The 13,264-nt window shown below is 38.8% G+C and overlaps 2 protein-coding genes and 1 non-coding gene across 5 annotated transcripts; 2 read left to right on the top strand and 1 right to left on the bottom strand.

Annotated features, from left to right (window-relative positions):
• The first annotated feature begins 90 nt into the window (after positions 1-90).
• Positions 91-6,480, top strand: LOC145463424 (uncharacterized). 3 transcript variants are annotated; one of them, XM_081447182.1, is made up of 9 exons: positions 91-265; positions 458-718; positions 1,241-1,418; positions 2,335-3,142; positions 3,466-3,656; positions 4,308-4,484; positions 4,642-4,992; positions 5,213-5,289; positions 5,701-6,480. In XM_081447182.1, the coding sequence occupies exons 2-9, from the start codon at positions 474-476 to the stop codon at positions 6,203-6,205; spliced, it is 2,532 nt and encodes an 843-aa protein (XP_081303308.1). In that variant the 5' UTR covers positions 91-265; positions 458-473; the 3' UTR covers positions 6,206-6,480. The 3 variants fall into 3 exon arrangements, with proteins under 3 accessions (XP_081303308.1, XP_081303307.1, XP_081303306.1); XM_081447181.1 differs by having other exon boundaries at positions 402-718; XM_081447180.1 differs by having other exon boundaries at positions 91-718.
• A 1,351-nt stretch (positions 6,481-7,831) lies between these two features.
• On the top strand, positions 7,832-11,112 carry LOC145463250 (DNA-directed RNA polymerase III subunit RPC9-like). Its single transcript, XM_081446987.1, has 7 exons — positions 7,832-8,419; positions 8,837-8,873; positions 9,473-9,571; positions 9,670-9,708; positions 10,359-10,414; positions 10,521-10,578; positions 10,842-11,112. The coding sequence occupies exons 1-7, from the start codon at positions 8,412-8,414 to the stop codon at positions 10,983-10,985; spliced, it is 441 nt and encodes a 146-aa protein (XP_081303113.1). The 5' UTR covers positions 7,832-8,411; the 3' UTR covers positions 10,986-11,112.
• Positions 11,113-11,382: 270 nt separating this feature from the next.
• On the bottom strand, positions 11,383-11,464 carry Trnal-uag (transfer RNA leucine (anticodon UAG)). Its single transcript has one exon. It is a non-coding gene; the product is annotated as a tRNA-Leu (tRNA).
• Between the last annotated feature and the right edge of the window lie 1,800 nt (positions 11,465-13,264).

Raw genomic sequence — 13,264 nt, 5'->3', positions numbered from 1 at the left:
GAGAACTGGACAAGCCTGGTTACCCAGTCCTTTTTGAAAGAAAGTGTTGCATCATGGTACATTTTCAGTAACCAAAGCAAACATGGCGTCTGTCGACGAGGAATTTTTTTTAAAATAGCAATTTGAATGTTTTGAATCATCCAAGATTATAGTTTAGTTCATTCTGTCGTGAAATTATATGTAAATTTTGAGGGAAGTCGATGCCGTAAGAGTTAAAAATCTCTTTGACTTTTTCAGCATTTTGACGATGACTTTTCACTTGCATGTAAGCATATCTCAGCTTCCTGATGGAAAAGAAGCATTGTTGTTAAGTTGTTGCTGAGTGATTCAAGCTTCTTTGTGGAAATCAGACCTTTGATCTTAAGCTACATCCATAAACCTCGAATTTTGTCCTCTCATAGTCATACCAGAGTGTATAAAGTGGATGAATTTTGTGGTTTTGTGGATTGTTTCTCAGTAAAACACTTGCTACAATGGCTCATCTTCTTGGAAGTCAAGCTTGTTTGGACAGCTTAAGGCAGGACATCAGTGATGTTCAAACAACAGTAATGGATTTGTTGTCCAGAGTGGGACCTGTCAGAAGTCCTTCATGGAAATATCCGGATAAAATATCATGTGAACTTGATATTGACGATCTACTGGAAAGATATTCATATTCCAGTGATGACGACCACTGCAAACTGTCACACATCATTCTCTTTGAACTTTTGATCGACAGGTAAATACAATCAACATGTTGTATTTAAATGCTCATGTAGTGGTTTTAAATCTTTATCTGGTTTGAACTTTTACAAACCAGTTAAATGGGTTCTTTTTTATTGCTACAGATTTTGATAATTTGATTATTCAGAAAAAAACTGATGAAAATAAGTGTTTCAAAAACTCAAAATGACAACAAGAGAGCAAAGAAAGTTTTGTCTGGTAGCACAGAGCTATTGGATTTTGCATTTGGGCTAGCTGATTCTATCCTCCACGTACCCTAGCCTGACGGGCAGGTGAAGGTATTTTAGAGGCAAATTTGAGAAAATTGGTGGACTCAATGTTCTGGGGTAGACTTGAATCCCTATTAGACAACATAAAATTCCTCAGTTTGTTACTTTGCCTTGAGTTAGGATATTAACTTTTAAAGAGCTTGGAATCTTGGTGTGGAGAAAAAAGTTCAAGGTTCACCCACAGATAGCTGAAGATACCATTTGTTGTGCAGTCATAATAAACACAATTTTAAAATTTCTTGAATCAGGCTTGTGCTACTGCTTCAAGGTATGGCTCAGTATAGTGATCAGCTGCTGACCACGTGCGATGGCAGGCCTGGTAGTGGTAAAATTCTTGGTTCTGCCATGTCTGTTGGATTGGTGGCTAAAAAGTTCTGGAGCAAATTGGTTCATGCTCAACAGACAACACAGCAGCTTCAGTTTGAGGTAAAGGGTGCAATGGCATTCTCTTTGTTAAATTTGCATTTCTTATTCCAGTTCCTCAAAAACAGATCATCTACTCCCAGTACATTTTGTTTTGGTAACAGTTCTCATCCAAAACATTTTTGATTCGTCTGGTGCAGGCATGGTTAAAAGATGAAATGACAAAATGGTTCTATGGTTAGCCTAAATGTAGTGCTCCAGTTAGCACAAATAGAGAACAGGTTAGCCTATAATTGATATCACTGACTCGGCAGTGGTTAAGTTTCCATAAGGGTTAACCCTTACAGACACTCTGTATCCCACATTGACTCTTACATGTAGTGCCATTTTGTTGTGGATAACGCTATCCACCAGGCCATCCACTGGATAAATCGCTATCCAGTGGATAGATTGGTTTGTTTTGCCAACACTTATCCACTGGATAGCGTTATCCACTTTTCGAACAACTGGGGCCAGATTAATCGCTATCTGGTATGTATAGTTGGACCCCAGCAATTCGAACTTGGTTATTTCAAATTCCCCGTTATTTTGAACTCAAAATAATTTCTCGTGGATTTACCCTTCAGCCATTTACTATCAGTTATTTCAAACCTCCACTTTTTTTGAACTATTTTCCATTTCCCCTGAGGATTCAAAATAGAGGGGTTCAACTGTTTTGTCAAAACATTTTATGCTATCCACTGCACAGATCATAGTTATTTATCCACTGGATAGTGATATCCAGAGCTTAGAAATCAAGTTAGCTCTAAGAGTTTGGTGTTGCATTATCATAATATGGTTTCCAAGTTGTTGATTATTTCATTTATTATTGTTGCCTGTTCTTGTTGACTTGATAATAAGTTTATACCATATTGTACTAAGATTTTCATCAATCTTGAGAAACAAAGGGTAAAACAGCAGGTAATTGTGTCTTCTTTAGAGTAAAACCAAGAACAAGACAATGTCCAAAATGGAGGGCACTATTACAGAGCTGCGAGATGAGGTGAAACTTTTTAAACAAGCTTTGGATAAAAGATCAGGCAAATCATCCGTCGTTAAAGGGAAAGTTCAAAGTCAGAGTGCAAATAGATCTTCTGTCAAGTTTATTCTTTCACCATCAGAGGAATTATCCCTAGAAAGCTCAACTCCTGCACAAGATCTTACTCTTGCTGTTGAAGATGTTGCTAATGCCAAGACTTGTCAGGAATCATCAACACAGACATATGACACAGCATTCATACCTTGCGAAGCTTGTGCAAGAACCCAGCAAAATCTTATTGAAGTTGGTAGTATGGTCATTAAAGTTTGTGAATCTCAAGGCCTTCCTTCTTCATTAGCAAAGCAGAAGAAACTCTTGCGGCAGTCACTTATGGCTGCTGCTGATGTGTCAAGGTGGACATCTGAACAAAACCAGGATCTTGGAAGAATAAATGATCACTTAGACAACTTGTATGCTCAGATTAATCCACTAGAAGAGAAACTTAGCAGATCAAAACAGGCTTGCACTAATCTTGAGAAGCAAATTAAAGACTTAGAAAAGCAACTGTCAGATGAACACAGTAAAGTCCAGCAAAAGGAGGAAGAGTTTAAACAGCAGCTCAACAAAGTTGTTGCAGAGAAAGATCAACTGTTATCTGATGCAGAAAAAATGAACAATGACCTTGTGAAAGGAAAAGATGTGCTTCATGACATGGTAGTTAAATTGGAAGAAAAGAAAAAGAAGTATAAAGAGACTGTTAAAACTCTTGGTAAAGTCAACAACTCAATAATTGATCACTGAAGTTTAGGGAGTTTAAATTCACAATTATGCAATATGCAATTATGCAAGATTATGATTAATTATGATTAATATCAGTGTAATTAATCAATCATTATTTTCAGTTGGCTTTTAAACTTCTAAGTTCACAAGTTTCTGAAAGGTAGAGTATTGAAGTCAGAGGCACTTTGCATGCAGCCTTTTTTCGCAGATGTACACAAACAATGTGTGCTATTATTATGATTTTATGTTTTTATAAATGTGGGATTTGCTGTAATCGTTTTTTGAAAATTAGATTTCTTTGCTTTGCTTTAGGGGAAGAGAACTCCAAACTGTTAACAGAATTAGATAAGGAGTCCAAGGAAGTGGCAAGGCTAACTGTCGTAGAATCTGAAGTTCAACAGTTGAAAGTGGAACTAGATGATTTGCATTTTAAACTGAAGAATACTTCCATTGAACTGGGCAAAACACAAGCCAGGAATAAGACAATGGAAAAACATGAACAAGTAACATTACTGTAATTTTCTGATATCATACCTTATTGCCAGCATAATGCTTAGAAGGTTATCAGTCCTTTTGTGTTGTGTAAAGAACTGTACTAAATGGCGTGCAGCCTTGGAAGTGGGCATTGGGAGGTACTGGGTGTGTTAGGTAGAGGAAGATGCTTCTAAACTCTTACCAGAAACTTGCACCATATATTTGCAAGACAGGGTTAGTGTTTTTACAACACTATTTCCTGAAGGCTAGCTTCCGCAGATAGAATCAAACACCCTATTCACAGCTAAAATTGTTCTTTTTAGAGATTTGTGATTTCCTCTACCCTATTTCAGAACCAACCCAAAATTCAATGCCCTGTTTCAGACCTGATCCTTACATCAATACCCTATTATTTCAGGCCTGCCTTTCACTCAGGTTCCTAGTTCAGATCAATGTTTAAGAAAGCTGTGAAACTGTCAGTACAATATACGATGTTGATGGTCTTAATTGTAATAAAAAAAAGAGACATACGCAGTGCAAGACCAGAGTACACGCTATCTCAGATCAAAACGGCTCCAAAACCATCCCCTTTGTGCTGCACATACCTATATAGCCCATATAAGGGACTATTCCCCCATACTAACCCGGCCTTAACTCAAGGTTTTTTTTTTTTATTTCAGGCTTTGCAAAGCAAACATGACGCACTTCTTAAGAGGGTTGATGAGTTGGACAGTGAATGTGAAGAGTTAAGGGACAGGGTTCTAGAAACAGAAGGAGAGAGAGACGAGCTTCAAGGTGTGGTGGAAAATCTTCATTCTGAAAAGGACAAGCTTTCTGAAGAACTTGATTCTAAACAGGTAAATGGGCCTTGATTGTGTTTGGCTGTGTTTTGTACTTCCGTGAGATGCAATGTTAACATGTAATTACATGATTACAAAATCAAACTTCGTTCCCTACAAACTGAAAGCTTAGAAAAGTCGCCAACTTCCGCCTCTCTCATAATTTTTTCCATAGAATCTTCTTGAAGAACTTAGAAGCGAGAAGGAAAAGCTACTGCGAGAAGTGGAGGAGTTTGAAGCAAAGACGGGAGAACTTGAGCAACAGCTAAAGGAAAGCGAAGAAAAGCTTCAACTTGTGGTTGAGTTTCCGTCTATTGACGCGGCCAAACAACAGAAGACTTCCCAATCCGACAAAGAAGTCATGTTTAATGGCGACGTGCCGTCAGAAGCAGATGTCGCTAAAGACATGGAGCGCCAAGTCATGGCCAACAACATAAGAATTATGACGCTAGAGGAACAAAATGAAAAGCTGAGGACCTCTATCACTTTTCTGATGAATGCCCGTGACAGCATTTCTAAGAAAAAGGTAAGCGAATGAATGTTCTGCACGACGCATGCGTTTACATACAATCCCCTACAGGTAACATTTCTACGTGAAGCTGACTAACTGGATTACTTCCGTCTTCTGTTTTCTGAAACTGGGAAAAACAAAACAAACTGATGATTCCGTGTCTCAAATAACAAAAGCATTCTTGGCAATAGACTAAAAAGCGTTATTGGTTTCCCCACTTTTTTTAATTTTCTAGGTACAGGAACCTGTTGCCTTGTGGAAGTCTTCTAGTGAAGAACGGCTAATCGACGAACAAGAAGATTCACTCCGAAGGTATCAATTTTTATTAATTTGTCCTTTTGTGGTGTTGGAGACCAAGGCACTTCAAACAACACGTTATTGACTTATGGAAATTTTCTTTTAAAAATGTATAGTGTGGAATTTGTCGTTCTAGTCTCAGGACTCACAACTGCTCTTCTCTTCGCCTTGATTGAATGGCTCTGAATATAGAATTACGTGGCGAACCCTTGTAATGAGTTGTTCAGCATTGTCCATTGTGCACACCTTCGTAGATGTACTAGATATGGACTTCACAGTGTCTAGTGTCTGCAAGTAGCTCCTTGATCACGTTAATTAACGGCAAGCATTTCAATTTGCGTGTGGGCGGTTCTTTGAAGTGAAGTTAAATACATTCCCATTTATTGTGATATTTCTAGATACTGAATGTAGGTATCTAACTTGCAGATCCCCCGCACTTGCTGTCTACGAAGAAAACCCCAACGTGACACAGAAAAGGCCTGCGTCTGCAATAAGGGAAGGACAGCGGTCCTACTCAGACAATTACATGTCGAATCAATTACAACCCCGCCCACCAGAGAAACCTAGAGCCCAGTCCGCTAAGACAAGAACAAAGGCAACAACCTCGAGATTGACGGAGAAACGACAGAGTGCCTCGCTGAGTGCAAAACTTGCCGCCAGTGGAAAACACGCCACGAGTATCTTAGGAAGACTAGCGGAAGGAGAACCTCAGAAACACGAATGGGAGCATTCCCCCGCCCCCACCTGGGATGTGACTGCCCGTGACGGGAGGGGTGGGCGTGACTTTGGGGGTGTAAGTCCTACTTCAACACGGTACACCCCTGTGAACGTGTTTGTTTGTACAAGTTGTGATAAGATGTACAACACACAAAAAGACTTGGACATTCATAAATCATTTTGTTATGGCTCGGTCAGTGAAAATTACACGTGACCAAATAGCGCTTAAAGCTTCGATTAAACTGTTATGAGTTTGCGAAGAGCATTGAGAATTTACACAAATTTAGATTGGTATGATGCATTAAATGCTTATGATCTTTGTCACGTAACACTTTATTTTGTTACTAACGAGTGCGTCGTACAGGCACGGCGGTAGCGTAAGTGGGTTGCTGAGGAGTGCAGAAACCTGTTTATACGGAGAAAAGTTGTCCCTGATACTAGGAGGGTCAGCTTACATATTAAAAGAGGCATGCGCACCGTGACCTAATGGCTAATTGTTTTAGTATCACCCAACTAGTCGGACAGAAAAGGCAATAAGAAAGTTAGCAAATACAAGGTGAAGAAATATCTATTTGGGAATAAAACGAAAGAAAGCGTCACGCTCGATTGCGCGAATTTCGCTACTCGAGGACTATTACTAATAGTCCTCTAGTAGCGTAGCCAATTAAAATGCAGGATTTGCATTAGTCCGCTCGTTTTCTCTTAAATGAGTATTTCTTTCTACTCCGCCACGCTGCCTCTGTTTGCTGAATATCGGCTGAATATCGGCGATTGCCATGCAATTCAAGGAACAGAAGCCCACTGACGAGGATGCTAACCTGCTCAAACCAAGCCAGTTCGTCACTAACTGAATTCACTGGCTAAGGAACATTCCCAGTCCTAATCTAGAATCTACATTCTCTATAGCCCTGAAATCGGCAATTTTTTGCCAACAAGCTTGAAGAGCTGACAGTGCAATCTTTAGATCAAACTGTTTTGATGAACAGTGACGTCCATCACATGTGGAATGTGTTGTTTGCAAGACATCAAAACTTCTAACGGCAGCAAAAAAAACAAAAAACAAAACAAAACAAAACAAAACAACGCCGGATTTCAATTCTCTTCAGTACATGTAGTCTAGCCTGACTTGCCAAGCTCAATCTTAGATCAATCCTGAGAAACAAATGGTAAAGCAGCAGGTAATTTTGTCTTCTTTATAGTAAAACCAAGAACAAGACAATGTCCAAAATGGGGGACACTATTACAGAGCTGCGAGATGAGGTGAAACTTTTCAAACAAGCTTTGGATAAAAGATCAGGCAAATCATCTGTTGTTAAAGGGAAAGTTCAAAGTCAGAGTGCAAATAGATCTTCCGTCAAGTTTATTCTTTCACCATCAGAGGAATTATCCCTAGAAAGCTCAACTCCTGCGCAAGATCTTACTCTTGCTGTTGAAGATGTTGCTAATGCCAAGACTTGTCAGGAATCATCAACACAGACATATGACACAGCATTCATACCTTGCGAAGCTTGTGCAAGAGCCCAGCAAAATCTTAGTGAAGTTGTCGATCTATCGAAATAGCTATTTGCCTGAATCTAGCCCATGTTAACTTGGCTGACAATGCACCCACTCTCAGTCGGCCATGAATTTACACAGAATTCTGTCATCTCACATACTGATTCCTTCCGAACTTTGAATTCCAACTAATATAGCTTGATTGTAAAATAATACTTAGCTGATACTTCAATGATCAACTGTTTCATCGAGTCGCAACATGCCAGAAACTGCATCTAGCGTGGCCAGTACAATACATATGTCTTTGGCATTTGAGATCAGTCTGGTTGGCTATCTCTATACAAGGAGTGATAAACACGTAACGAACTCGACGAGGGCGTTCACATCTTAGCGTGAACAGTATCATTCATCTTCCAGCTTCGATGTCTGGAAAACTCTTGCAATGACAGTTTTTTCAGATAAAAAGCAGTCAGAAAGAGCCCTAAGAATGATGTTGTAGAACTGCTGATTTGATTGGTCAGATTCATGGGCTAAGATTTCATTTACTTCATATTCAATGCTGGTTTGAAGTAAAAAAGTCTCCAGTTGATCTGCTCGATCAGAGGTGGGTCTGAAGACAAGTTATAATGCCGCTGGAGTAATAGGGGCTGTGGAGAGCAAGCCAAGCCGGGCAAGCCAGACATAGACACGTAAAGCGATCGATTACAAAGATCAACTGGGAGATTTATTCGGCATCTTTATCGTCCATAACGTCCGTGAACTCCGCGCAAGGAGTCGCGCAAGGACTGGAGTGAGTTCTCCCACAATACATCACTTCAAAATGGCGGCCTAAGTGGAATCTTCCAGAGATGTTGAATGGAGAATTTGTGCTTGTTCGAAGCGACCTAAAAATGAGACTGAAGACTCAGTAACAAAGCGTCGAGAAAATGGAAGTGTAAGTATAAAAAATTTTTATTGTATGATCCAGTGACATAACCGGCGTAACTATGAGCGATATGTACGCAACCAGTCTTTACATATAGTAAGCTTATATCCCTTACTATTATTGAGAACTAACCACTGTCGAGGTAGTGTTACTTAGGCTAACTGCAGAATTGCCAACCAAAAAAATAAAACAAAAACAATCGAAATCTGCGGGACTGCCAATTTTTCGTGAGGGTACCTAAACCTCCTGACGACCCCTTATGAAGTAGATTGATGTTGTCCGTCCGTCATGTCGCATCTTTCAAACAATCTACTCAGTGTTTAAAAATATTACCCATGTAAGATTGCTCGAAATGTCGTGGAAATTAATGATGCTGGGCTTACAGATTGAAACTTATACAAATATTTTTTTTATTTTAATTTACAGTATCAATGAGAAGGCTGCCATGCTGAGTAATTATGAGGTAAAATTGGCATGGGTAAAATTAAGGCGATTCCTTGAAATTGTATTGTACATTCAAGCTGTGCACAATTTTTGTGTAATTAGAACCCAGGGTGAACTCAGTGTTGGTTATGCTGAAGATCTTTGGCGTGGCCTAAAAATTTAGGAAGTCTTACGGAATGCACCCTGGATTACAGTGTGCTCACTGGCATGTACATAAGATATGATACACAAAATCAAGAGCTTTCATTGACAAGCCAAGCTTGACAGCAAAATTAAGGCTCATTTTCTCTTAAATGAGTATTTCTTTCAAAAACTTTGCTTCCAGCAACCGCAAAATGTAATGTAAACCAACAAAAGGACACACGTGATTAGGCATAAATTGGGTACGATAGGCCCTTCATATCTCTTTTTTCAAGCATGGTGACCTATCTTTTTTGTGTTTTTTGGAACAGTGCTTGGTAGGGGATATTCAGGGAAAGTTTCAAAAAATTGTTCCACAACTTTTATTTAATTACCTTTTGAAATAGATTACCTTGTGTACCAGAGACTTAATGCAATGTGTTAGAATGCCCTACCACTAAGCCTGCTCATTAATGTTTTGTTTTTAAAATTTTGCAGGTGTTTCAGTTGCTCCAAGAGACAGTCAACCAAAATAAAGGAGACAAGTCAAAGAAACGACAGAAACACCTTGTCAACCTGTCAACAATTTGTTATGAGGCTAGCACAAAAACATTTTGAATAGGGCCTCTTTAAATTTGACTCAGACTAACTTATGTTCTTTAAGTTCTGATTGAGGTATTATGTTCCTTTCATAGGCTCAAAAACATCTAGAGAAAACTCCTTGTAAAAGCCAGGTGAGACAAAGCACAGTGGAACCCTATTAAGCTGTCAGTTTGGCCAACAGAGAACCATCACTATACTGGAAACAGAATAGAGTGGCTTTTGGTTTAGGAGTGTATCCATGGCAGGAGTGCATGTTGGCGTACGGTCTATTTTTTGAATTGGGGAGCTTATAAACACACATTCATAGGGGGTCACTAATTAGGAACAAAGTGCTTATTCAGTGGGTCTCACTGAAAAGAAAATAACATGTAAGACATCAGGTTCTTGAATAATTTTGTTATGAGCTTTATCTTGATAGACTGGCCTGCCTAGACTAGCACTAGCTATCTGCAGGCCAGTCCAACTGTAAAATGTAACTTGAGAAATAAAAATGATTGATTGATTGATTGATTGATTAGATAATGTTGACCTCATAATAGGTCCAGAATGCATACCTTCATCTAATTTATATTAATAATGTTTCTTGTGGAGATTGGGATTTCTATTGTCTTGAGTTGTATTTTGGGAAGTTTCAGCATCATTATTTGACTGAAATAAAAATAAATAATAAAATAGATGTTGAAGTAGTGTTACTATTTAAGGCCTTGTAATAGAAAGAAATATATTTTTTTCTGCATTATTGTTTAAATGTAGTTTGTGACCTGTTGATATTCTTTGTCAGAGTCCTGAGATAATTGAAGAATTCCTCAAAGCTATACAACCATTTAACTTGACAAGGTTTGCATCTACCAGTTTATAAAATGAAAGAATTGTCAATTTGTGTTCATGCATCCTTGTTATAATTCTGTTTTGAGGTTTATATTATTATCAATTTTTTTAACAGAGCGGAGAAGCTTCAACTTTTGAACCTGAGACCAACAACACCAGTTGAAATTCAACTGGTAAGTTTTACCCAACTGATTCTTTATAGTCCTTCTGATTCCTTTGCACTATTTTTTGGCTGTTCGGTTATACCTTGTACAGTCATTATTTTTCCAATCCTATAGGTTATGGCAAGCAATTAGATCAACAACTTGATTTTAGTCTTGTTTATATCACAATGATCCTTTGTTTTATTTTTTTTGTGAAAGTACTCAGCCGTTAAATTACCTGTATAATTTGTTTGTCTTATCGTTGTTGTTTTTTTTTTCAATTTTGTAATTAGATCATCGAAGACAGCGAGGAGCGTCTGAAAACCGACCAAGAAATCGAAGAACTTTTGAATGTGATTGCTACGAAACTTCCTGACATTCATGAAGAAACAGTGTCTGAAGAAAAGCAAGAAGACGAAGAAGAAATGGCGTCGTAGACAGACAAAATGGACTCAAGAGTTCTGTAACACTCCAATCGATCACGACGAAGATATTAAAATGTACTCCCCAAATTTCGGTTTTTGTTTTAAACTAATTTATGGCGATGATTTGGTTTTTATTGAAAAGGGGGGGGGGGGGGGGGGGAGCGGTAGGAAATGAACAATCCCAACAATACTCTTGTGGAAACTGAAGCTGTTCGAAATTGTCATGTGATTGTATTAAACCCCCGTTACCTTCGGTTCGAATTGACTTCAATTGGGCTTAGTAATCACGCACAGTGGAACTCATCAAAAGAGATTTGCGAATTCAATATAAAGCAAAATAAAGTAAAATAAAATAGGATATAAAAGACATGAGAACTAACTGGAAAAAAAGGAGGGGAAAAAAAATTAGTGGCAGCGGTGGGATTCGAACCCACGCCATCGAAATGACTGGTGCCTAAAACCAGCGCCTTAGACCACTCGGCCACGCTACCATCTACCGATTTAAAGGGCGAAATTAAATTATTTAAATAAAGTTTGTGTTTACAGACGACTTGGTTAGACTGAACGGACTTAAAGTTTTCAATATTTTGTTGAAATCGCAAGGAAGAAACGCATTTAAGTAGTATTAAGTAGTATTTTTACTTTAAAACGTCTTTCTTATTTGCACTTTTTTTAATGAACGAAAATCAACTTCCGGCGTTTGTTGCTTTTCTAGCTTCAGGAATTCTTCATCCTTTGTTGCTGTTTTAACCGTTGTGAAAGTCTGCTCAGTCGTTTCAGGTATATGGTGTAAACTAGAGCAGACAATTTCTTTTTCCCGGCTTTCGAATACTCCAGTCGAAAATGAAGATAGCAAAGCCAGTAAATTGGAAAAGCGGACACGCGGTTGTATCTGTAGAATAGGTGAAAAAAATTTTCAGTTTCGGCTGTAGGACGTTTCAAGTTTCCTAGCAGTCGTTGTTTTGACTTTTCCTCGCTCTCACTAACTGCTCCTGGGTCCTCGCATTCTCGTAGCCTGCAGAACAGGCGGGAGAGTGAAACGTTATACATGAGCGTTCGTGTATCGCGTTTTGCTCTCTGTCCCGCTAATCCGCCTGTTCTGCAGGCTAGATGGAGGGTTTAGATGGAGTCTCCGCAACCTGCGATCAGGCGTTTTTTCAAATGTAGCGAAGGAGGGTATGATTGTAGGTTAGGGTTCCGAGGTTAGCACAACTCTTGCATAACTGGCTCAGTAGGAGAAATTGTACAATGTCCGGATCATTCGCTATGTTTGTAGCTCGGGTACCGTCAAATCCCGTTTCACACCGCAGGGCCCATACTGACGGAAAATGCCGGTATTGATTAGGTATTCACAAGGCGGGTTGGACAGTACAATTTTAAAAAGTGATATTTTTTTATTTGCTTTATGGAATCTACACGAGATCTTGATGTGGAAATCGAAAAAAAAAAAAAAGAAGAAACAAACAAACAAACAAACACGGATATCGTTTTTTTTTCATCGCGTTTTAACCATCTGGAAACGCTAAATTTGACTTCCGGATGGGTCAGAAACCGCCTGCTGTTCGGACCAGGAACTAGTCATGCTGACGTCTGAAGAACGTAGATCGACATATTTTTCAAACCAAACAAATAGAAACGAAAAAAATACGTGAAATGTAATAGGAATATCGCGATCAAGTGTAATTCCAATTTTGGTTCAAAATTGTGAACATTTTCGAAAGATTTGTAGATCTGCGTTCTTGTTTTGACGTCATCCCGAGTCCTCAACCGCCACCCCCCTCGAGGTTTTTGACCCAACCGGAAAAAAAGTATTTCTCGTTTTCAGATGGCTAAAACGCGGTGAAAAAACGATATCAATTTGTTCTTGTTTTTTTGTCGTTGTTTTCGATTTCCATACCACGATCTCGTGTCGATTCCACCAAGCAAATTAAAAAAAAAAATTGCAGATCCTGATATCCTGGAAGGTGGAGTAGGCAGGGGCTGAACACTGAGAGGGAATACTTAGTCTCTACAAACCCCCATGATCCCTTTAGTAAATCCGCTACTGCAAGGACTGTTTTACCCTCATCCTTCCAGCACTACACGAATCAAAGTTGAAATATATTTTTTATTATCTTTAAAATAAACGCTTGCCTCACTTTGATTAAAACCAAGTTCACTGTGAAAATCACACATTACAGCCAAGACTTTACTGAGCATTGTTTTCTTTACAAACAGCCTTCTTCCATTTTTAACACAAAGTTGCCGTATTTATACGATTAAGCACCCAGGGTGCTTATTTAATTTTTGGA

This window comes from Orbicella franksi, chromosome 12, assembly GCF_964199315.1.
Source record: "Orbicella franksi chromosome 12, jaOrbFran1.1, whole genome shotgun sequence".
Lineage (NCBI taxonomy): Eukaryota > Metazoa > Cnidaria > Anthozoa > Scleractinia > Merulinidae > Orbicella > Orbicella franksi.
The sequence above is the reverse complement of the archived record's forward strand: the minus strand, read 5'-3'. Positions and strand labels throughout refer to the sequence as shown.

Coding starts and splice junctions, on each gene's coding strand:
- LOC145463250 (XM_081446987.1), top strand. Junction 8,874..9,472: donor CCATGCTGAGTAATTATGAG/GTAAAATTGGCA, acceptor AAAATTTTGCAG/GTGTTTCAGTTGCTCCAAGA. Junction 9,709..10,358: donor AAACTCCTTGTAAAAGCCAG/GTGAGACAAAGC, acceptor ATTCTTTGTCAG/AGTCCTGAGATAATTGAAGA.
- LOC145463424 (XM_081447182.1), top strand. CDS start 474: ATGGCTCATCTTCTTGGAAGTCAAGCTTGTTTGGACAGCTTAAGGCAG. Junction 1,419..2,334: donor CACAGCAGCTTCAGTTTGAG/GTAAAGGGTGCA, acceptor TGTCTTCTTTAG/AGTAAAACCAAGAACAAGAC. Junction 3,143..3,465: donor AGAGACTGTTAAAACTCTTG/GTAAAGTCAACA, acceptor GCTTTGCTTTAG/GGGAAGAGAACTCCAAACTG.